This window comes from Netta rufina, assembly GCF_964035555.1.
Source record: "Netta rufina genome assembly, chromosome: 1".
In the NCBI taxonomy this organism is placed as follows: domain Eukaryota; kingdom Metazoa; phylum Chordata; class Aves; order Anseriformes; family Anatidae; genus Netta; species Netta rufina.
In genome coordinates, this window is record NC_140123.1 from 115,378,185 (window position 1) to 115,400,612 (window position 22,428).

Genomic DNA, 22,428 nt, shown 5'->3' on the forward strand with positions numbered 1-22,428 from the left:
GAGGAGCCCCGGCCGCTGAGGGAGAGCAGCGCGGGGGCGGCCGCCCGCACCCCCGCCCACGGGGCTCTGCCCGTCCCCACAGCGGGGCGGGGAACCGGCCGTTGGCGACCGTTAGGGGCGCGCGGCGGCGGCGCAACGCCCGCCCCCGCGCTCCGGAGGCCAATCAGCGGCGGCGGAGCGCCCCCCCCCCCCCGCGGCGGGGCGGCCAATCAGCGGCGGCAGAGGCTGCCCCCGCCGCGCGGCTCGGCCCCGCCCCCCCCCGGGCGGCTGCGGCGGCCAGCGGCGGAGGAAGGCGCGGCCCCGCTCGGCTCCGCTCCGCTCCGCTCCCCGCCGCCATGAGCCTGCCGGCCGCCTGCCCGCCGCTCCTCCTCCTGCTGCTGCTGCTGCTGCTCGGCGCCCTGCGCCACGGTGAGTCCCGAGGGGCTGGGGAAGCGCCGCAGGTTTGAGTTGTGCGCCTGTGAGAGCCCTGCGGGGCTCCCGTGCTCTGGGGTGAGGGTGCTGCCGGGGCTGGGCGGGGGGGGGGGGCGGGCAAATAAACTGAAAATGAACCTTCCCCCTGCCGCAGAGTGCCCTCCTGCGGGGCGCCTGGTCAGTGAGTTAATTATACGCCTCGGTGTTCGAAAATAAAACAGCCCCGCTTCACGGGAGGAGGGTACTGAAACTCGGTCCAAGGCCGCTGCTCCCGCACGCCGGGGCTGTCCCGGTGACGCAGCTCTCCTCTCGGCTTGCTTTCCCTTCCCCGTCCTGCCTTAATCGCCAGAGCCGTGCCCCGCTGCCGGCCCGCTGCAGGCGCGGCTGTCAGCAGTTGCTCGGAAGTCCCCGGGGCTGCCCGGCGGCTGTGGCGTGGGCTCGGCACGCAGCGCCGGCCTTTGCTCGCCTGCCGGCTGTATCTCGCACAAATAAGTCCCCGCTGAGGCTGTGGGGAACCACCGCTGCTAGGATTGCTGGCCAGCGCTTTGTACAAACGATGAAAAACAGAGGAAATAAAAGCCTTTTTGTACTTTGCAGTCGAGCTAGTTGAATTGACTTCTTTCTTCCGGTTCTGGGTGTGATTTTAGTACCGATGTTACTGAGCGTCGGTGTGCTCAGGAACTGGAGAATGGGTTTTTGTTTCGGATAAAATCTTTATGTCTTCCTTAAGCAGTGGTCAGTAGTACACTGTAGGAGCGGTGCTGCGGTGTTGGAAAAGAGGTTAAAAGCAGCAGCAGTAACATAACATACGATGATTTTTCATTACTCGCATTGAACACCATCCATGCGTTAAGCACCGTGCTTTACAGTACAGGAAGTGAGTTCATTGTTACAAATTCTCCGTTTTCAATCCCGTTGTTTTACATACTCAAACGCTTTGTAGAAAAGATTGTTTGAATATGTTAATTTTGTGTGCACTTCCTTCATTGGGGAGGAAGACGAAAATGAAAGTGTTCTAAATCTACAGGCATTTGGCTCCACCTTCAGAGATGAGAAGGAATAAGTAATAAGCTTGTTTTTTATTTTATTTTTATTTATTTATTTATTTATTTTACTAAGCTGCTCTGCCTCTGTTCTCTCGGTAGAGGTAGAAATTTTTCCCTCTGACCTTAACGAGCTGTGATGGATGCTGGTGTGGAGCTGGTGGCACTGTGCTTCTACTCCTAGACAACTGGGTGATCTGCAGGAAAAACTTGATCAGTGGCACTGCTTCTGGTCAATGTTATGCACGTGCTTTGCAGAAGCCAAGCCTTAAGGCAGTTTTTCTGTGTGTGGCCTGTCAGGGGAAGTGTCCAAATGGCAACCCAAAGCCTTATTACTATTTTTTTTTATTTATGACTGTTTGTGGTATGTGTTATGTTACATGCATGTGGGAGTGGCTAAGCCTGAATACTAGGGCTATGATGGAATTACAATAAGGACGTTTTTCTTCTTTTGCTCCTCCCTTGGGAGCAGGATGCTTTCTTATGATTTTGAGGGAGAGTTTTTGTTTTCTTAAGTTGTGTGTTATAATTATTTTTTTCTTCTGTTTTTTTTTTTTTTTTTGTATTAAGAAATAATTCTGAATTTATCAATTTTCATTTTTTTCTTTCTAGGTTCTGCCCAGCTGGTGTTTAGTCCAGTAGATTTTGTTGAAAGAGATGCCTGTAATACTACTGTCGTTTTACCTTGCCACGTGGTTAATCTAAAGGAGCACAATGACAGTAACATGTTTGTTGCATGGAAAAAACAAGGAAAAGTACTTTTTTCTTTTGATGGAGCACAACAGCGTATTTACAGGCATGAGACGGTTCCATCAGCTAACTTGCTGTCTCAGCAGGATTTATCTAAGGGCACTGCCTCTCTAAAACTCAAAAGTTCGGAAGCAGAAGATGGAAATTACAGCTGTGAAGTAACAGAATTAAACAGAGAAGGAGAAACAAAAGTTGATCTTAGAACCGTCACAGGTGAGTTGTCTGCTTGTCTTAGAACCTGTTGGGAGAGGGAAGCGAGATCTTACAGGAAAGAATAAAATGATGAATATGACAGTATTGCTACAGGAAATGGAACGTGCCAAGCATCGTGTAGCATCCAGGCCTTCTAACTTGAATGTTGCTCTGTGTTACTTTGTGTTGAAGGGCGTGTTTCTGTGGGAAGGATCTGAACACATTTTTTTATTCTGTACCAATTGCCGAAGGGCGTTTGTCTGATAAGATAAAGTCTGGTTTTTTTTACATCTTTTAGGTTATGTAGTTGGTGTTATTTTCAGCACCTTTATGTTATTGTGTTACATACTGATGCATATTCTTAATGTGTTTGTACTACTGAGACATATACAGGCATCACAGGGCAGCAGAGATGTTTTGTTTGACAAATTGTGTCTTCCAATCTTTAGCTGCACTGAAAAAATTACAGATGGAACTAATAGAAATGTTGTATAAGAGCTCTAAAACTTGATCTAAAATGCTGTTTTTCTGTGAGGTTAAGAATGCTACTACTAGGTGATAACTTCTTCCGGTTGTGCAGCATTAAATGGCATCTTTGGACAGACGATGTTAGACTGAAGTAATGGGGACTAAGTGATGAATTTCATGTCTAGCAAAACATTTTACCTTATCTTGTCAGACACAGCTCACGTGCTGTAGTGCCTTAGCTGTTGAATAATGGTATGTGCTATGCATGGGCAGTCTGCCTAGTGTGCTGCAGAAGCTGCAGTTTCACTGAATGTGTGTGTATTTGTTGTTTATCTGTTTGGCACAGGAGACTTGATTCTTGCTTCTGGAAGGTTTCTCAGAGCTGAACACGTTGCATATACATTGCGCGTGGAGTCTCATGGGTCTGCTGGAGAATTGTCCTAAGACGTATTTTGCTATCGGTTTTTGCATTTGTCATTAAGCTGTTTCTGGATACCAAGCAGATGTTACTTTGTGTCCTGATGCAAACATCTTGGTAATTCGCAGTCTAATTATAGAGTTAATTGTATCCACTGCAAAACAAATGCACTCCTGAAATAGGCTGAGAGAGGGGGGGTACAGCCACTGAAAGAGTGAGGATGCTACAAAATCATTCAGTTCTTAAAACACTGCAAAAACAGAGGATGAAGAATAGGCAACTTTTTATTTATTTATTTATTTATTTTTTCATTCTCTGTTATTGCCTTCCCCTCTCTTAGCCTTTTTGGGCTGCTTTTGTTATTCAGTGTTGAGCAGTAGAAGAGAAAGTAAAGCTTTAGGACCTGAGAACACCAAGTCCCATTTGTACATAAGCTGGGCCAGCATTAAGGTTTATTGAAGACTGGGTCTTCTGTTTAGAAGACTTTAAAAACGAAGGTTTTTGTCCTTTTAGGAAAGGTCAGTAATCTTGTATTAAAACACTGCCTGTGATGCAACTTTGTTTATTTTTATTTTCTTTTTGCCTTTTTTAATCATTTCTATTTGCTTAGAACTCTGAAAGAGTTGTAAAGACCTACAAAGCAGGAAACTAATGTAAATTTTCTAATTCTGTTTTCTAGTTGTCAATTGTGGTGAGGAAAAAGCTCCAACACCAGACAATAAAAGTGGTTGGTAAAGAAATTGCTGTTACAAGCTTGCTCTTCCGTTTCAGAGCATATGCTGAAAAATGCAAAATCTAGTCTTGTGCTTGAGGTTTTATCTGAAGGTAAAACAGTTGCTTGCTCTCGTTTTAAGAGCTTTGGCTTAATCCTCTGGTGTTTGTTCTTCAACATTTTAGATACTCTTGAGAAGGAAGTGTAGCAAAGGAGTTTTGAAAAAGGTTGGTTAATAACGGAAATCTTGTTGAAGTCTTCACTCTCATTTCTGAGCGGTGAACTTATGCTGCCACTCCTAGTATGTTGCAATTGTTTCTAGTGGCTGTATTATAAAAGCCAAATGTTCTCCATTTTCCCTTGGCCAATGCATGCTTTCTCTTTAGAAAGCAGGTAGTATAGTGAAGAAGATTTTCATGCCTGTGCTCTTGTCTTTGGCCACACCTTTTCCCGGTATCTTCACAGGCAAGCAACCATAACAGTGTGGTTTTTTTTGATGTGTAGATTTTATTTTTTCCCCTATGGAAAGTATCTGGAAGTGTCTGTTATTAATTTGGAGCTTGCTTCCCTATATTTGCTTTCAAACTGATGTTTCTAGCCAGGAGTTTACTTTATTTCTATGAAGCACTGCATTAAGGGAAATGTATTAGCAAGAAAATGTGTTCAGCTGCTTCTTGTACTTGTGCATACCAACAATATTGCAAGCCTCTCCACGCACAAAGTGCTTTTAGACTCTGAGACTCAACCATAGTTGCTTGCTGAAATCCTAGCAGATGCGAAGCTTTGTGGCTGCTTCTTCATGTGCAGAATATGTGGTAATACCACCTGGAAGTGCTGTGGAGAAAGTTATGCTACTTGTCAGTCTCTGTTTGCAGCTGCTTTCGAGTCATTGCTAATTTCTTTACATCAAGCACTGGCACTGGGATTTGCCTGCAGGAGCTGGTTTATCCAAAGAGTGGCAACTGTGCACTGTGAGAAGAGCTGAAAGCAAGGATTTGATGTGGAGAAGTGTTTTCTTACCATAAAATAATGCTTTTCTTCCTCTTAGGTATTCGTTTCGCTTTAAAAACATGAATCTTCATTGACAGTCTTTAATAATAGAACAATTGAGCCAAAACAATCAACTACAGTGGAAGTCTTTAATTTCCACTTTTCTTAAACGTGCTCTCTGTGGAATTCACGAATTTCAGACTGTCCTCAAGGTATTACTTGGCACTGGAAATTGTGAGGCATTGCTACTTAATTCCACGTTTCTGGAGCCACAGGTAGAGTTTTGAAATATGGCAAGTGCAAGGAGTATGCATCTAAATGAAGATCAGAAATTTCTTTGGAAGCAAGTATAACGTAAGAAAATGTGACTGTGGATTCCGCTGTGTGAGCCTAAATGATGTTATGAGCAGAGATGCTAGAAACAACTCCATTTTCCAGTTCAGTGGAGAGGTTTTCAGAATCGTACATTGGAAGGTGGCTTGTATGATCTTACAGCACAAGTGACTGAACAGCCTAAGGCATCCAAACTGCAAGGGAAAAAAGATAAATGGATGATGGTGGGAAGACAAAGGAAAACGTGTGATTTCTAAAATTAACAAAGTGGTGCTTCTGTCAAACTTGGGCTAGATCCTCAATTTCTTATCACGTATCTGTATTTCTTTGGGAATTAAAGCCGTTGGGAATAGAGTAGGACAGCTGGGGAAGCATCAGATCTTGCCTTACTTTCTTGATTAGCCTAAATTCACCATTTTTCTGATCTAATGTGCTGTTTGGAATTCCACAACTTGTGCTGCTAGACAGCAGCATAAACACAACATCTGCTGTACTGGAGATCAAGACCTGCGGTTTGAAAATGTTACAGTAAGTAGAAATACCTGAAAAAAAAAACAGGTTGTCACACAAGATTGGAGTGAAAATTACATAGGTAGGAGTCATGGCTTTCCTAGAATTCAGATGTATAACAGGCTAGCTATTAAATGCTAAATGACCAATCTAGGGGATAGCCTAAAAGGAGCAATAAATGCCAGTAATCTCACGTTTTTCTTCCTATGATTTTTCTTTGTTTATTCTGTAGGGCGACAGTTTGACTTTGTGGAAAGTGTTGTCGTCTCAGTGTTGCTGTTCTTAATTGTTGTTTTTTATTGGGCTCAGTTAGGTGTTATTGGTAAGTATTGACTCTAATTCTTTGCTACTATTGACTTGTGCTAAAATTGCTTACGTAAAAGTATCTGTGCAGGATGAAAGGCAGTATTTATGTATGAAAGGATGTGTGGTAGAACTGATTCAGATAACATACAGCAGGGCAGCATATCTGGTTTATCTAGCAACTTAGAATTTGGGTTTCTCTAGAACTCTGTCCTGATCATCCACGATGTATTATTTATGTTCATTTCTGGGATTGCTTTTGAAATGAACTAACACCATTAGAGATTTAACTTGGTTGCAGTTCTCAGAAAAGTTCCTAAGCTCTCTTACTTGCAGGCATTGTCAGTAAAAGCACACCAAGTTAAACTTTTGCCCTGCGTAATTTTCAATTTTGCTTTTCAGCGGGTCTTATGTTCTTTCAAGGGCATGTAACGCACATTTTTGGCATTGAGCACAAGACCTGATCAGTAAGATCTGTGTTTTGGGGCTTCAGCATGCCACTTGTTGGCAAAACATGTAATGTGGATAGAGGCACTTCGTTGTGGGGTTCTAGCCCTAAGCACTGGGATCTGGGCCAGTCTGCTCTACTTTGCGTGGAGGCCAGGGGTTGCTTTCTGAGGTTAACATACTTAGCTATAAGATCACAGAAGGTATGATGTGTTGCCTAAAAGGCCTGTGTTCAGAGCTAGTCTGCTGTATGGTAATGGTTCTGCTCCCAGTTTTGTTGCAAATGATGAGCTTTTTTTGCATGTGTGGAAGTTTTGCAGGGTATAATTGATAACGTCTACTATCCTTGATTAAAATCAAGAAGCGTTTGTTCACTGTTGGTTCACCATGGCATTAGTGGGTGATGAAAAGTAAAAACGTTTTTCATTTTGGCCACAAAATCAACATTAGAGAAAGATCATGCTCTTTTTCATGTAAAATTCTACATTAGTTTCTTGAGTCTGGCTGAATTGTAATTTAACACTGGCATCAATGATTTTGTTAAATGTTTTCAGAGACAATACATTCACCAGTGTCAGACATCCTCTTCAGGCATTCTTCATACAATGGTGTCCAACATGTATCCAGCATAGAGAGTGCTTTGTGTCCTAGTCTTTCCCATAGTTCTCTGTGGTGCAATTTGTTATATCAATCTTTGAGATTTTTCAGCATTTTTTAATTTTTGGACTTTGAAATAAATTCTGCTTAGAGTCAAGTCCATAAAAAATGGAAGGAAATCACACTCAGGGTGATTTATAGTAATCACATATGTATTCAGTTATCTATGGTTATAACTTGCTTTCTTAACCTTTTTATGAATCAGGAAAGGTTCACCTGTGGTCAGAGGCTGAAAACTAATACATATATTGTTTTATGGTTTTATTTCCGTAGTGTTAGATTCCTGATTTTTTCATTGTTATTTATAGTGGTTGAAGGCTCTCTAATTTGTTCTGAAACGTTCTGGAACTGGCATTGCCTTGCATTTGTACCAGAACTTGCATATTTTTAGTATTTTGATAGCGAAGTAATAATTGTCTTGGGATATCCATGAATACATCCATGGAGAAGCACTATCATTTTACAGGAGTAAGTTGAGCCTACTTGGATTTTATTGCATCTCTGTACATTATTATGAGCTCTATGACTTCTCTGGGGAAAAGTAATCCTGCTACTTCTAAGTCATTGAACGTGGGTGTACTTACTTTTTTGTCCTTTAGTTTACACTATTTTAATAAACCTGTGAATCCAGTGATGATAGGGTATACCTGTAGAGTCATTTGTAACACATATGTATTTTTTAAATGGCTTGATTTTTCTGTGTGACACTTGGGAATATATGGGGGGGGGGAGGGGGGTTGGTTGGTTTGGTTTTTCACCAGGATTAACTTTTAGGAATTGAATATAGCGTAGATCTTGTGCTGTTAAGCCACGTGAACGTAATTAAAGGTAGAGTTTTAATTACAAGAGAGAGCATTCTGTAACCTTTCCATAGATAAAATACTATGAAAGATTTAGTCATGTGTGCCCTCTAAAGTATTTATTGTATCCTAGTAACGTTGGGGCATTTTGTGCTAATGCAATGCCTGTAAGCAGGATGTTATTTCTGTACGTGCTCCTTGTTATTCCTTTTGAAGTTATTTACTGTATTTGTTCTCTGCTAGTGATTACCAACTTTGACATATACCAAGGTTGTTGGTATATGGATTTTCAAGCTTGGAGCTAGCATTGCCTTTTTTGTGTCTTCATTTTAGCAGTGCATAAAGCAGAAACAAAACAAACATGGATGTTTATTGTGATGATATATTTGCACTGTTCCATCTTTTACAAGATCCTTCAAGTGCTGCTCGTTTGAAACCCTCCAGTGGAATTAACTGTTGCTGAGACAGCAGCTATTTTAACAGTGCAGTTTTCTGAAAATTAGTCTTGTCTTATGGCGTCTAAGCATATGCAGATCATTCCTATCTACTTAACCTCAAAGCATTCCAGTGAGACAGGAGAATCACCCTGTTGTACATCTAACAGCGTCATTAGGAAGAGGGTTTTTAAATCCATGTCTGACATTCAAATTAGTAACAAAATTGCTGTGGTATAATTTAAATATCAGTAATGAATCTCCTTGAATTAACCTGTACCATGTCCCCAAGTTATTTTGACAGCATTGAACCTGAATAGTATCGAAGGTGGAATTAAGAGTTTAACTAGAAGACCAATGGCAGGTTTCACTTAAATGAGTAAGCCATATTGACCATATCAAATAATGAAAGCAAATGAACTCTTGGTACTTAGAAACAAACTCCTAAGATTTACAATTTTTTGTTTAGGACAGTAGTCCTAGTTATAATATCTGTTGATTTTTTTGTGAGAGAATCTGTGTGTCTGATCGGTTTCCTCTCTGTTTCTCTTGGTTTCATTTTTAAGCATTAAAATGTGAAACTGTACATAAGAATAAGACGTACGTTGCTGTAGGATGTGCCATCTTCACAGTGCTTGCTGTTATAGCTGTTGTTCTTTTTGTCCAAGGTAAGTGAAATAAAATTGCCTTCCTAGTTTAAGGGAATGAGAGCACAGGTTAATCTCTTTGATATTGTCATATGAAGTTAGTGCCACCTATTAATTGCCACCTACTAATTTCAAAATGAATAAAACTATAGAGTAAAACAGATGTGGCACTGTGAATGTCACAGAATCACGGAGTGGTTGAGGTTGGAAGGGACCCCTGGAGATCATCTAGTCTGACCCCCTGCTCAAGCAAGGTCACCTATAGCACACTGCAAAGCATCATGTCAACGTGGGTTTTGAATTCCTCTGTAGAAGGAGACTCCAAAGCCTCTCTGGGCATCCTGTTCCAGTGCTCTGTCAACCTCACAGTAAAGAAGTTTTTCTTCATATTCAGATGGAACTTCTGCTTGTTCTGTCAGTGGGCACCACTAAAAAGAGTCTGGCCCCATCATCTTGATGCCATCTCTTAGGATATTGATATACCTTGATAAGATCTTATGTTGGTTTTACCCTGCTAGGCAGCTGAACTCTACCACAGCCGCTCTCTCGCTCCCCTTCCTCAAAGGGAAATGGGGAGAAAATATGTGAAAAGGGCTCAAGGATTGAGATAAGGACAGGGAGATGTCTCAACAGTTATTGTCATGGGCAAAACAGACTCAGCATAGGGAGATTAATGAAATTTATTACCTATTACTAACAAGCTAAAGCAGGGAGAAACAAAAAATATGTTCCCCCTTCTACCCTCTTATACCTCCTCTCCTTGAGAAACACAGGGGAATGGGGGTATGGCCGATGTGGTCAGTCCCTGTTGTTTTGTCTCTGCTGCTTCTTCACGGTCCCTCCCTGCCCCTGCTCTACATGGGGTCCCTCCCATGTGATGCTGTCTTTCCCGAACCGAGCCTACGGCGGCTGTCTGCAGGCAGCAGCTCTTCAAGCACTGCTCCCACACAGCTCTGTACCACAGGGTTCATCCATTCCCCAGGAGCAAACTGCTCCAGGACGGGTCTCCCACGGGCGGCAGCTCGCCCGAGACCCCTGCTCCTGCGTGGGCTCCTCTCCATGGGCTGCAGCTCTGTGCAGCTGGCTCTGATCTGATGTGGAGAAGCTTTTGAACTCTTCTCATAGAGGCCACCTCTGCGGCCCCCCTGCTACCAAAGCCTTGCCACGTAAACCCAGTATAGATCCCATCTCAGCCTTCTTTTCTTCTGGCTAAACAGGCCCAGCTCTCTCAGCCATAAGAGAGGTGTTTCAGTGCCCTAGTGATCTTCGTAGCTCTCAGATGGTCATAGAGAGATACAGACTGCTGCCTTGCATGATTGCTAAAGGCTAGGGAAGGAATTCTGGTGCTTAACTTCAGTGGGTTTTGGGGGACCCTGAAAATTTGATTATGCGTATGTTTTACTTTTATTGCTTTGTGCTTTCTTCGAACCAAAGATTTCTGTTTTACTAATTTTCATACAACTGTTTGCAGGTGGCAATATTACTATCAATAAAGTTGGTCTTGGTTTTGTTGTACTGCCTGCTGTGATATTGATGGTGCTTCAATACTATATATTTAAAATCGGTGAGTATTTCTTTATTCACCAGCTCAAGAATATAGTGTTAGAAAAACTTAGGACCTCCTCTCCCATCTCACGTAATCTACATATTATTTTACTTTTTTTTTTTAATATATAAATACATTTTACAATAGCATGCTGGCTTCCTGACCTTCCTAGTTTCTCAAAGCAAATTAACCTTTGTTTGTCTGAGTTGCTTCAGGGAAGATGTATAAATTGAGAAGAGATTTAGGTTAAGACATCTGAACGATTCCTGTTCTTCCTTCCTTGGCCTTGAGACTAGGATGAATGTCTAACTCTCAGAATGTATGTTTTATTTCTTCTGCTTAAGGTTTATTTATAATTTTTCACTATGCATGCACAAAATAGTTCCATGAGTGACTTTCATAATTTTTATTATGCTGGCTGAGTTTGGAATTTAGGAGAACCTGAACGTTCCTTGTGTGAATGATCTACCTTTCATATCTCTGCAGTTGATACTTTAAAATGACAATTTTCTTTTTTTCTCTTTTCCAGTTCTCGTTGATGTAACACCTAAAGGATATGTTCTGATAGGTCTTCAATCTTTTGGTTTTGTAATTGCTCTTGTTGGTTTTGCACTGTGCATCTCAGGTAAGCAATATACCTTCTGTAAAAGTGTCTTCTTACCTTTTAACACAAAGATGCTGTGAAAATAGCTGTACATTAAGTGTTAATGATTAACTCGTGTAAATAGGAGTACTGTGTTAATGCTCTTTTATCTGGCGAAAGAAGAATAGCCCAAAGGCAGTTTAATAAGTATGATTGTATCCATCATGGCTGCATTCTATGAGCTGTTGCTTTAAAAATTAACTTCTAAAAATGTTTTCATTTTTGCAACAGTTGGTTGTACCCTGTAGAGTCACCTCAAACGCTGACCTTTGTTACTGGTATTCTTAGTAAGGCCTAAAGTACATAGAAACAAAATAAATCCCAAATAGAGACGTAATTGTTTTCTAGTATTCAATGAATAAATCAGAAATTCCTTGTTAATCTCTGTCTGTATGAAAACGATAACTGAATTGCTGGGAGTTGGATGTCACTGAAACAGCTTAAGAAGGCATATCTGGAAGTAGTAACAGAGAAAAGGGTGAACTTAGGAGTAGCCATCCTTGGCAGCGTATTTAGTTGTAGCATACATACTGCGGTTCATCTAAGCATTTGGACGTCCAATTTATTGCTTCTTAAAGATATTTTCATTTTATTAATTTATTTGATTTGGGATTTAAGGAAGTGTTTCTCCTTGCAATGGTTTCTGAAGGTTTCTCTGCTTTGAGTGAAATTATGGACCTTTCAGTAGAGCCCTGATTTAAGTATTTGTAAGGGGCACATAAGTGTTGTCAAGTAGTATGTAATAGTGAAATACACAAGATTTCTGGTAAAGTGTTACCTTCTAACATGATCCAAAATGGAGAATGTGTTTATTGTGTTCTCAAATAGAAAATCACCCTCTCTTTTCATTGAGACTTGTTTTTACAGCTCATAGAAGGTAGATGTTAGCTCTATCTCTGGAATGTTAGCTCTGGGACCCTTAAGTGTCAGTAGGTCATCCTAGGGTCAGCTCACAGGGAGCTGCAATGACTTCAAGACCCTGGAAAAATGGGTGGTTTACAAGGATCAGAGAACAAGGGAGTTTCTGGAATGGACTCCAGGTAGCTTTTAATAGCCAATTTCTGCTCTGTAAACTTGAGAGCATTCCTGTTATTTGTAGTGGACTTGAATCAGAGCTATCCTTATGTTCTTCTTCCTTGTAAAGGGGAAAAAATGGAGGGGGGCATGTGTGGAAATGTAGACCCCTTTTTTTTCTACCATGTTCTATTAATAACACTATTGTATTTTGTAATCTAATGCTATTGTTGGGAAAAAAAATGGGATCAAAGATAAAAGTTAAATATAAAATGTAAATAATGTCATTAATCACAGTGAATGTCAGTAGAATACTACAGCTGAACTGTTACCAGGATAAATTAATAAATGCCTTAGTATCATTAATGACCATAGACAAAAAAAAAGTTGCAAAAGTAGCTTTGGGAGGGGCTCAAAAGAAATTAGTCACTTCTGGTTTTATCAGGCTTACTTATTTTAGTATTTATATCTGAAAAGTTTGTGTTTTTACTTGTGTCATATGATACACTATCTTGTTTCTTAACAGCCTGTCCTTCAGAACTTCTCTCTATTGTAATTGCCGGCTTAGCTGTTATGGCTGTTGAGGATCTGCTTGCTCTGCTTTATATGTATACTAGTTGTAAGTAGCATCTAATATTCTGCATTGATTTTATTTATTTTAGATTTCACAATTACATAGTTAAAAGTAATTACTGAGAAATTGTATATAATGGCATTTGTTTCATAGACTGTGGAGAATCTGTAGTGTAAAAAAAAAAAAAAAAGTTTTAGCTTATAATAAACAGACCTGGGTTTCCCAAGTAAGAGTGTTTCGTCTGTAAGATAAATATTGTTGTTTTAAGATCTGAGTTTACGCAGTTGTCAAGCTGAAGGTTAGGACTAAAAGAGCAAACAGATTTCGAAGACTCTGTGGAGTAAGTTACAGGATGGTGCATACAGTAAATATGCTCAGAATACGAATTCGAAGAAGCAAAATCTGCCTAATGATTTCCATGGGTTAGATGAAGGCTAAAATAAGGGCAATTTGAATGAGGACCTCTTGTTTTAATCAGTCCTGTTTTTTCTTATACTTAATTTTAAAAGCCAGGAGCAAAGGATAGCAATGCTTTGTTTCAGAAACTGGTCTGTTCACCAGATCTCAAAATGACTTGAAGGTGTAAAGTCTGGTCAGGCCTGCTAGGTCGGCAAAAAGCACATCAACGCTGTGGGATGGAATGTGGTACAGACATCTCTAAGCTGCCACACCACGGCGTAACACTATGTGGACTTTATAACTTGTGTGTAAGAGAGCAGGGTAGCTTTATTTGCTTCAAGCTGTGCATGAAGGCTCTTCAAACAGCTTGTTAATTTGGATGTGGAACCATAGAATTGAAGATATATTGCTTCCAGACTTGAGCTGACTTGAGTCAGCTCAGTCCATAGTCTGCACTGAACTATGCAGTTTCAGTATGTGCACACCATGTGTGGGGATGGTCAGAAATAATAGACCCCGAGACAGGGAGGAATTCCATTAAAGAAGAAAATAAGGTAGAAGGCCCAGTATCTGAGATTACAGTAAGTCAAAATGTGACAGAGGTGAAGTGAGCCTTTTAACAATAACAACATATTTTTTGTTGATGTCAGGCTACTTATGAAGCTTGTACAAGCACAAAGAATAGTGTGTAATGTAACGTACTAGAGCTGAATGCCTTGAGTGGGATATTTTGGATCACACATTTAGTTCCTAAACAGGAGTGCTTAGAGGCGTTTAGAATTTGGAGATCATGTTAAGTAAGTTTGGATAGAGGAAGCTGCAATTTTGTGTGTTGCTACTGTTTTCCAAGTTTTGTCAGTAGGTGTTTTTATTTTGCTGATCATTTGTTCATTCTTGCTTTTTTTGGTAATTGTTTTTAGGTTCCAGAATGAAAGATCATCAAACTCCAAGGGTAAGCTTAAAATTAATAAATTTGGGGTGACTAGATGGCTCAGGGGATTGTAGTGAGATACTGAGCCTTTCTTCACTAGTTCGAATTCAGACCAGGTTGGTAGCAAGCAAAAGTTATGGCTGTGTAACAGATGTCTAATGTTGAGTGACTTGGTGGTCTTCATTGTCCCTATTGAGTGCGTCTATAGTACTGTAATTGCCACCCTTACCAAGTGTTGTGCTCAAATAGAGCTTTTAAAGGGCTGTCACAAAAAGGTGGTGGATGTGAACGGAAGTTTTGGTGTCTTTAAATGCACTCTTAGCCTTTAATTTTTAAAGACAATTGGTTAATGTTTTTTTCATTAAGGTGAGTGCAGAATACTGTTTTTTTGTTTTGTTTTGTTTTTAATATAGGTGGCTTATAACAAAGACTTAGCATTGGGTTGATTTTTTGTGGCCTTCTGAACCAGAACGCTTTAACGTTTTCTGGAATTCCTAACTATGCAAATTCTGTAGCCTTGACATTTTCCTCTTACCTTCCTGTAATGTCCTTTAATTTGTCGAGACCATCTGAAAGCAGAGTGTCTGTCTCTGAGGCACGCAGAAGAAATGGAAAAGCACTTTATTTCTTTAAGAAGCTTTTTCATGCATTTTTTCTTAGACTTAAGCAGTTCTTTCTGGTGTCCCATGAATGTGAGCTGCCTGATTTCTGGAATTTTGCAGAAGCAAGTAAAAAGGCACAAATGTAAAATAACAGTAGAAGTTTGTTGTAGCAGGGGAGCACAGCAAATACAAAGTCATCCCATTTTCATGAATGCCAGTCATCATTTGAGACACATTCCTAGGTCTCCTTTTCAGCCGATAGCCTGAGACCTAGCTGTTGAAAAAGGCCAGTTTCTAACAGAGGGGCAGGAGAGCTTGACAACACATTTTTTTTTCTTGTTTGCTTTTTCTCCATTCCCATTGTAAGGAATAGTATTTCAGAGGATTGATTCCTTACTTAGGGTGGGAACATAAGTACATGGAGCTTGAAAAAAATAAAGAGAAAAAGGGGCAGTTCACAAAGCTCACTATTAATAATGAGTTGAGAAGTGTTTTACAGATACACGTTGTTCAAAATGCAATCCTGCCTGTATGCTTATGTTTTCTTGTAGAAAGGAAGCAAAAAGGGCAGCAGGAGGTGGTTCTTTTTTATTTTTATTTTTTTCTGTAAATGTGCTTAGATATACAAACCAACATGTTAAGTAACATCCTTTGTGGAACTCCTTTCACTTTATAAGCAATTCTCTTCATGAGGTGGCTTTCACATTGCAACAAAGATTTGACAGATAAAGAAATGGCCGTAAATTATTATGTAGTAGAGAACTTCATGTTACTCTGAATTGGAGACAGAAATAAAACCTAAATAATGGTATAGAATTTAGGTCGTTAGAAAGCTCAGCCACTAAAAACATGTTTCTTGCAGTTAGTGGAGTATCCGAGGGACTTGGATGACAAAACATCTGTGCACATGAATTTACGGAAGTCACAGATAGGCCTTGGTGGAAAATTGAGTGTGTTCATATGTTGCTTGTTTCCATCAAGGGCTGTTCAGCATATATTGCTGTACTTCGAGGCATTAAACAGACGTGAAGTCATTTTGAAAACACAGTTTTATTCTGTGTAAACTTAAGACTAAGGAATACTTCCTGTCGATGGAGGGGCTTCATTTTGACAGTGGGGCATACTTACAAAATGATGCTTGATGCTTTCTTGTGGCTGAGGGGGAAAAGGTGCGTATTTTGAAATCTACCACTCTTAATCAATTACTAATTTGTGTGTGTTGCTTCTGCTGGCTGTCTACCAGACTAATGTACAGCTGTAGTGTATTTCCTTCTGAGAAGATTACACCTGACTGCGCTTGACTAATTTTTTTTATTTAGTCATGCTGTTTTATTCCTAAGCATTGATCAATTTAGAGAAATTATCCCCCAGGTTCTAGAAGTTAAAAGTAGTATCTGCATACCTTTTGCTGCCACCTAGAGGTATTTCATCTGAGGAAAAAAATTACAGAGGGGAAGAATAGCTTGGAGAGTGCAGTTATTGGTTTTAATTTGGGGGGGAAGTTCTAGTCATTAATTTTATTAATGCTCAGCTTTCTTGGTTTTTGTAGAATCACTACTTACTGTATATGTCAATTAGAGTAATTTAACTGTGGCGAGCCAGAAGTAAACACGAAGGCATTTTATACATATATATATTTTTAAATGTTTTGCAGAAAGCTGTAGAAGAACCACTAAATGGTAGGTGATATTCAAGACTTATCTTCTAATTAAGAGATTAATTATGGAAATAATTAAGAAATAATCGTAGCTTTCAGTGCACAGCACTGAGGTGGCAGAGATGTATGTCAATTCATGTGGCTCTATGAGTCTGTAAGAGTTTGATCACACTGAAATGTCTGCAGCTCCAGACCCCCCTGTTCTCAACTACTGTGCGTGCTAGCCAGTGGCATCGTTTGCCTGTTTGGGGACAAATAAAATACCTCAGGATATTATATCCATCATTTTTGCTTTGCTTCCTCTTAAAAGGTGGTGTTGATTCTGCTTCATAAGCATTTATTTTAGTGGAAAACTTGTGATTATTAGCAAAATCTATCCCTGTCGCTCTATTCTTTTACAATTTCCTTGGGTTGGGAAACTGATAGCATTTATGACTGGGCAAACTTACAGTGAGAAATGGTAACTGAAATACTCTTCTTTCTATTCTGCTCACTGACTGGCATGCTGAGTGAACTTCTAAAGTGATTTTTAGAATTAATTTGAATGTTAATTAAGAAGCATTCCTTATTTGACTTGTTACTAATCCATTTGCTTGGCTTTTAAAGATGCAAAAGGAGTGATGTTAGAATGATGGTGAGTCAAAATACGTCTCCGGCTATTTAATTTAACATTTAATTGGGGATTTTGATGTTTAGAGTTAGCCAGTGTTACTATGATGAAGCCTGGAGGACTGGTTTCAGTGAAGTTGCTGGTTTTAGTCAAATTATATTTTATTGATAAAAAATGATACAGAAAATATTTATTCTACCTAAGAGAAAAAATGTATATTTGTAAACCGTGAAAAGGACAGGTTAATGAGAAACAACTATTAAATTGTATGCTTTTGATCAAATGTGGAAAGTCAAATAGTTTATATGCCTCCTTTGTGCTTATGTAGCATGTAATATGCATGGACTGTTTTGTGGGTGGTAGGTTTTATGGTTTTTTTAGTTAGTTTGTTTGTTTTATTAGCTCTTCATCTTGAATTGATCTCCTATGGAAGTTCACAGGAGGCTGGCTTAAAAGAAGTAGTCTTGCATGTTGTACCTCCCCCCTCCCTTTCCACAGCTTTAGATGTTCTTTAAATTCTCTAGGTTTGGTTAGGTTGGTTATATTTCAGTCATATTTCACTTAATTTATATTTGTGTCAGATAGTAATGGTTTAAAAACAAACATAACTGGAACACATTTTCAGTAAAATTTAAAACCTGCTAAAATAACCTCAACATATTTTGGACAAAACAGAATTCAAAACTTCCAAGATCAAAAGGTGCAGTATGGTTTCTACTCATTGGTTATGCTTGATATTTAATGATCTAATAGGTATCAAAGATAAGTTAGGCCTGAACACAACAACATAAGATTTCTTCCAACTTGAGATGTCCTCAATGCTGGGACTAGTCCTTTTTGATTTTATAACAGCTTGTAAGATTGCAACACAACTCCAAATTGATGGTAAGACATGTAACAAACAGGGCTGTATTAGCTTGGCCCGAAATTCTCAAGCTGGTACCTAAAGTAGTTTCACCTAGTTTGTGAAAATGCTCTGTTCCTGCATCTTATATCCATCAGAAAAACAAGAAGAGTTTGTCTGGCATTGTTAAACATCAGATTGGTCTTATTTAGGAATTTATAGATTATAGATTATATGCTTGGGTTTGAAAATGAAAACAGTTGTTTATTCATGCTTTTCTGTGCCTCATTTTCACGGGAGTTGGATAGATAAAGAGCACTTGCTGAAGCTGTTGGAAACTCAGTTTCTTGCTGGAAACTGAGCGAGCTTGTCATGAGGTATCATTAAGCCTTTAACTGAGTACTCCTGCATTGAAATACAACAATTTGCTAGTCAGGATAAAGAGCAAGGCCACGTTAAGCCTTGTAATTTATTTGAAATATAAATATATCGTGTCTAGAAGGCATGAAGTGACAATATGACAGTAAAGGAGGCACTAAATAGAGTCCTACCTGCAAAAAAAAAAAAGTATGGATTTTTATAAACAGGCTTCTCTACAAATACCATGTACTGCTAGGTGTTACTTTTGGCTGCTTATGACAAGTATATGATTCATCCAAATATGCCGTAGGATTAGTTTCTAAATCAACAGAAAAATACAAGTATTTTTGCAGTACAGAGGATGACTGTGTTGGTGTCTCCTAAATATGTTGACGAAAATGTGTACCAGTTAGTATAAACTGGAGTAGGCAGGAGGAGTGGAAGGTAGGTCATGCTGCAGAAGTGACAATTACGTGTTCTCCTCAGCAGTGGTTTGATGTCAGGAAGCAGATGTTTGCCAGTCCATTGCATTCTTTTTTCAAACCTTTCAAGAAGTGAGGTGAGGATGGAGTCAATAGAGTTACCATTCACTGCTGAAGACAAAAGTAGAATTTTTCTTGGAAAACCAATCTTTAGTAAGTCAACTGTTTTTTCTTGGGTCTCCTTAAGGCTTACAAAAGCCTGGCTTCACATTTATTGTTGAGGTAGAGCTTCCAAAGACACCAAAATTGGTAACTATCAATTTCATTTTGATTTATTTTTTTTTTTAGGATAGGGTTAGATGCCTGACCACTTTGTCTGCTTTGAAAGGTGGATGGCTCCTAAAAATAACAGGTTTCACAAATCAAAGTCAGGGGCTCTTAACTTGCAAGCTGAAGGCAAGAACCTTTTAAGCTTTACTTGCTTTCTACCTTATCTGTCCCTTGCAAGTTCACTCATACATGCAGGGGTAAGTCAAGCACGCTAGCATACAACATGTCATGTGAAAGTAAACCAGCATTAGGAGTAAATCAGGACAGGTCAGACAGATTCAGTTGGGAGCCACTACAGCTTGTTGCTATGCATAAGCTGGAGCTCCAAGACACAGTGTCCACTTATGTGTTGCAGAGGCTGAGCCAGCAGTTGCCTATTAGTTATCACTGAAAACAAGCTTAGTACTCAAATAATGGAAAAGTTTGAAAGAAGAAAAAAGCATTTTTAAGCTGTTACTTAGGTAGGCAGCGCAAAATGTTGCTGTATAAATAATCGTGTTTCTGAATAATCACATATACATATATATCTTTTGTTTCTTTTAATTTCCAGAATTAAAGACAGAGACTGAATCTACTGCAGAGATGAATGATGGGTGAAAAGTACATTGTTTATACGCCGTGGCCTTGAAGATGCACTACTCAAAGAGAAGAAATTCAGGAAACTAGTTGTTTTGCATGTGTGGCAAAAGTGCTTTTGATATAAATGATGTAATTTTATAGTCACAGCAGCTGTAGCGAGGAACATGTGTGTTTGCCCATGTGTGATCTTCATTTCTTTTATTATGGTATATATGGTGTGGTTGAGGGTGAGACTATAAAAAGCACTGTTTGCCCACTAAAGCATCTCCCTGCAGTATACTTAGTGGTATTACTTTTAAAAATTATCACCAGTCACTGCTTTGATAATGGGCCTGCTCAGCCCGAAGATTGCAATACCATTTAGACTATTGTTTTCTTTACTCGTGTGCATGGTCAAGGTATGGTCATAATGTCCGTGATACGAACAGGAAGCAGGGATCATACAAATACTTCATGTCCAACATTCAGGAAAACTTTTATTTAAAAAAAAAAAAAAAAGAGCTTATACATAAAGTTACATAAATATAACCTTTACTCCCAGTTCCCCTGAAGTGATTAACTGAGTTACCCTAATTCCACAGAACGATAATATTCCTATATATGCACAGCAGTCACATGCTGTGGCAACCACTATTTTAGTCCAGTGAAAGCTCTCTGTGCCTCAAAGGTATTCTTTGACAAGATACTGCTCAGCTCTTGGAGCCAAATTCAGCACTGGAATTATGGAACATAGCACCTAGTTGTTTTCATGCTGAAAGTGTTTTTTGTGTTTGTTCATGTTGTGCAGCATGTGGTACTGGAACCAATATCAGGTTCTCTTAACTGACCGCATTTGTAAAGCTCTGATGCTTCAGAAAAATAGGACTTGTCCTATTAGCATATTGTTAACAGTTTTAAAATCAGTTTTCTTGAATGGAAATTGCAGTTATTTCATTTCTGACCCAAGTTTGTGACGCTGCCATTACATCACAAATGCACAGAACAGAATATATGTAGGAGGAGCTGATGTGAAGTGAGGAGGCTTCATTGCTTTGTATATGGAAGTGGTACAGGTAAAAAAAAATAAAATAAAAAAAATAAAAACAACAACAAACATCAATGTACAGTTAATTTGACAGGACTTGCACATTCCATGAGACTTTACAGTGTTTTACAGCTGCATTTGTTCCAATATAGCTGGATTCCTTTGAATTTCATTTACGCTTTGTGGAAATCTTTACACTGGCTCCAATTTGTAATAATCAAATTATAATAAAATCCACTTTTTTTAAAGATTCTGAGTAATGCGATAAGTCCCAGATTTGGAAGTTATAAACTAGGGTTCATATCTGTGTTGTGGGTGCGTGTTGCAGAGATCCGTATGAGATCCTCCAAGTCTCAGTGCGGACACCTAGTATCAAGAATTCAACAAAATAAAGTTGAAGTATCTGATTTTACAATATTCTTTACTGCAAGGGCTGCAGGACTCAGCCACTAGAGCAACCCTTGGTCCAGCCCTTGCTAAAATCAGTGAAATTGGCCACAGTGGAGGGGGTTATTCACGTGATCCAGCGTTTAAGAAGCAAATACGGTCTATATTTACTTATGTAACTTAAAGTTTGTCAGTGGGAGTATTCATGTAAGATTTGAGTTTCCAAATATGAATCTTTTTGATGCAGGCTTTTCCATAATCATGGCAATCCACCTAGAGGTGGGAGACATTTCTCTGTTACCAATTCTGTGTAAGAATTTACCTGATCAGGTACCACACAGACCTCGTTTGTACGTAGTGATTCCCTGTGGCAAGTGGAAAGTTGAGCAGTTGCAGAAGAAAAAAACAAGCACTGGAATTCTTTTTGAGGTATCCTGCCTTATTAAAACCATAATGTATAATAGCTTTATGTTAACTACTGCAAAGCAGATTGCAGTGGAACCTGTTGTGTGTCTCTGTGGTGATGAGGCCAGCCTGTTACTAGGGCACTGCTGAAAAATGTGGAACTTGGTGACTGTGCAGCCTGCAGAATCAGTCGCTCCAGAAATGGGAGAAACCTAGCGTGCTGTTGCTAAGGGCTCTGCTCCGGGTTTCTTGTAGGTACAAATTTAAACATGAGAGTTTAAAAAGTCATTGATACGCCCAGCCCTTTCCCACCAGTAATTTAAAACCAAAGTTCGTAACTGTTTGATGCCATTCATGTGTGTATGTATGCGTGTGTATATATATATATATAAATGCATAGACATTTTAAATATAGTCTTTACTTAAGAAAATGTTTTTATTTATGAAACATGAAAGAATTTTGTAAATATTGTGTTAATGTACTTTAATTAAAGTCATTTTAAGTTGTTTTTGTGAGAGACTTTCTTGTCGTTGTCACAATGAACTTCTGTAACTGCTTCTGAAAATTCAGTCATAGCTTTTCTTTTCCATCCCTTTACACCTTGTCTCCCAGATGACTTTTTGGATATACAGGAATGTTCTCGATGTTATTTAAATTACTGCAGGTGGTTTTGGCTGAGAGATCTTTTGTTTCTCCTTCAAAACCTCATCTGTTTGGGGAAGGAAGTTTGTAGCTTGCCCTCTTGACTTCCATTTGAGCTGACCAACATCAATCATCAGCTGTCAGCAGAATATGGTGCAGGAGCAAATACAGTCTGATGAATTTCAGAAGCTCCCTGTACAACTTAAAGAACACAGCAGAGCTGTGCATGCTTCTAGTCTTCATAACACTGAACTAACTTTTCTGGGATAAAACTTTCTTGTGTTACTACTAAATTAGTGCCCCATAAATCCTACATCTTTTGAAGTTATTTGTGATGCTCTTC

General features: G+C 39.4%; 1 protein-coding gene across 5 annotated transcripts; it reads left to right on the forward strand.

Moving 5' to 3' along the window:
- Positions 1 to 251: 251 nt before the first annotated feature.
- On the forward strand, positions 252 to 21,949 carry CD47 (CD47 molecule). Of its 5 annotated transcripts, XM_084300718.1 has the most exons (12): positions 252 to 408; positions 2,067 to 2,417; positions 3,962 to 4,009; positions 6,060 to 6,149; positions 9,035 to 9,136; positions 10,587 to 10,679; positions 11,191 to 11,286; positions 12,845 to 12,937; positions 14,212 to 14,243; positions 16,479 to 16,503; positions 17,088 to 17,115; positions 19,598 to 21,949. In XM_084300718.1, exons 1-11 carry the CDS (start codon positions 336 to 338, stop codon positions 17,111 to 17,113), a joined length of 1,029 nt encoding a protein of 342 aa, XP_084156844.1. In that variant the 5' UTR covers positions 252 to 335; the 3' UTR covers positions 17,114 to 17,115; positions 19,598 to 21,949. The 5 variants fall into 5 exon arrangements, 4 of the variants coding, with proteins under 4 accessions (XP_084156844.1, XP_084156843.1, XP_084156846.1 ...); XR_014619095.1 differs by lacking the exons at positions 16,479 to 16,503; positions 17,088 to 17,115 and adding an exon at positions 18,785 to 18,930; XM_084300717.1 differs by lacking the exon at positions 17,088 to 17,115.
- The last annotated feature ends 479 nt before the right edge of the window (positions 21,950 to 22,428 follow it).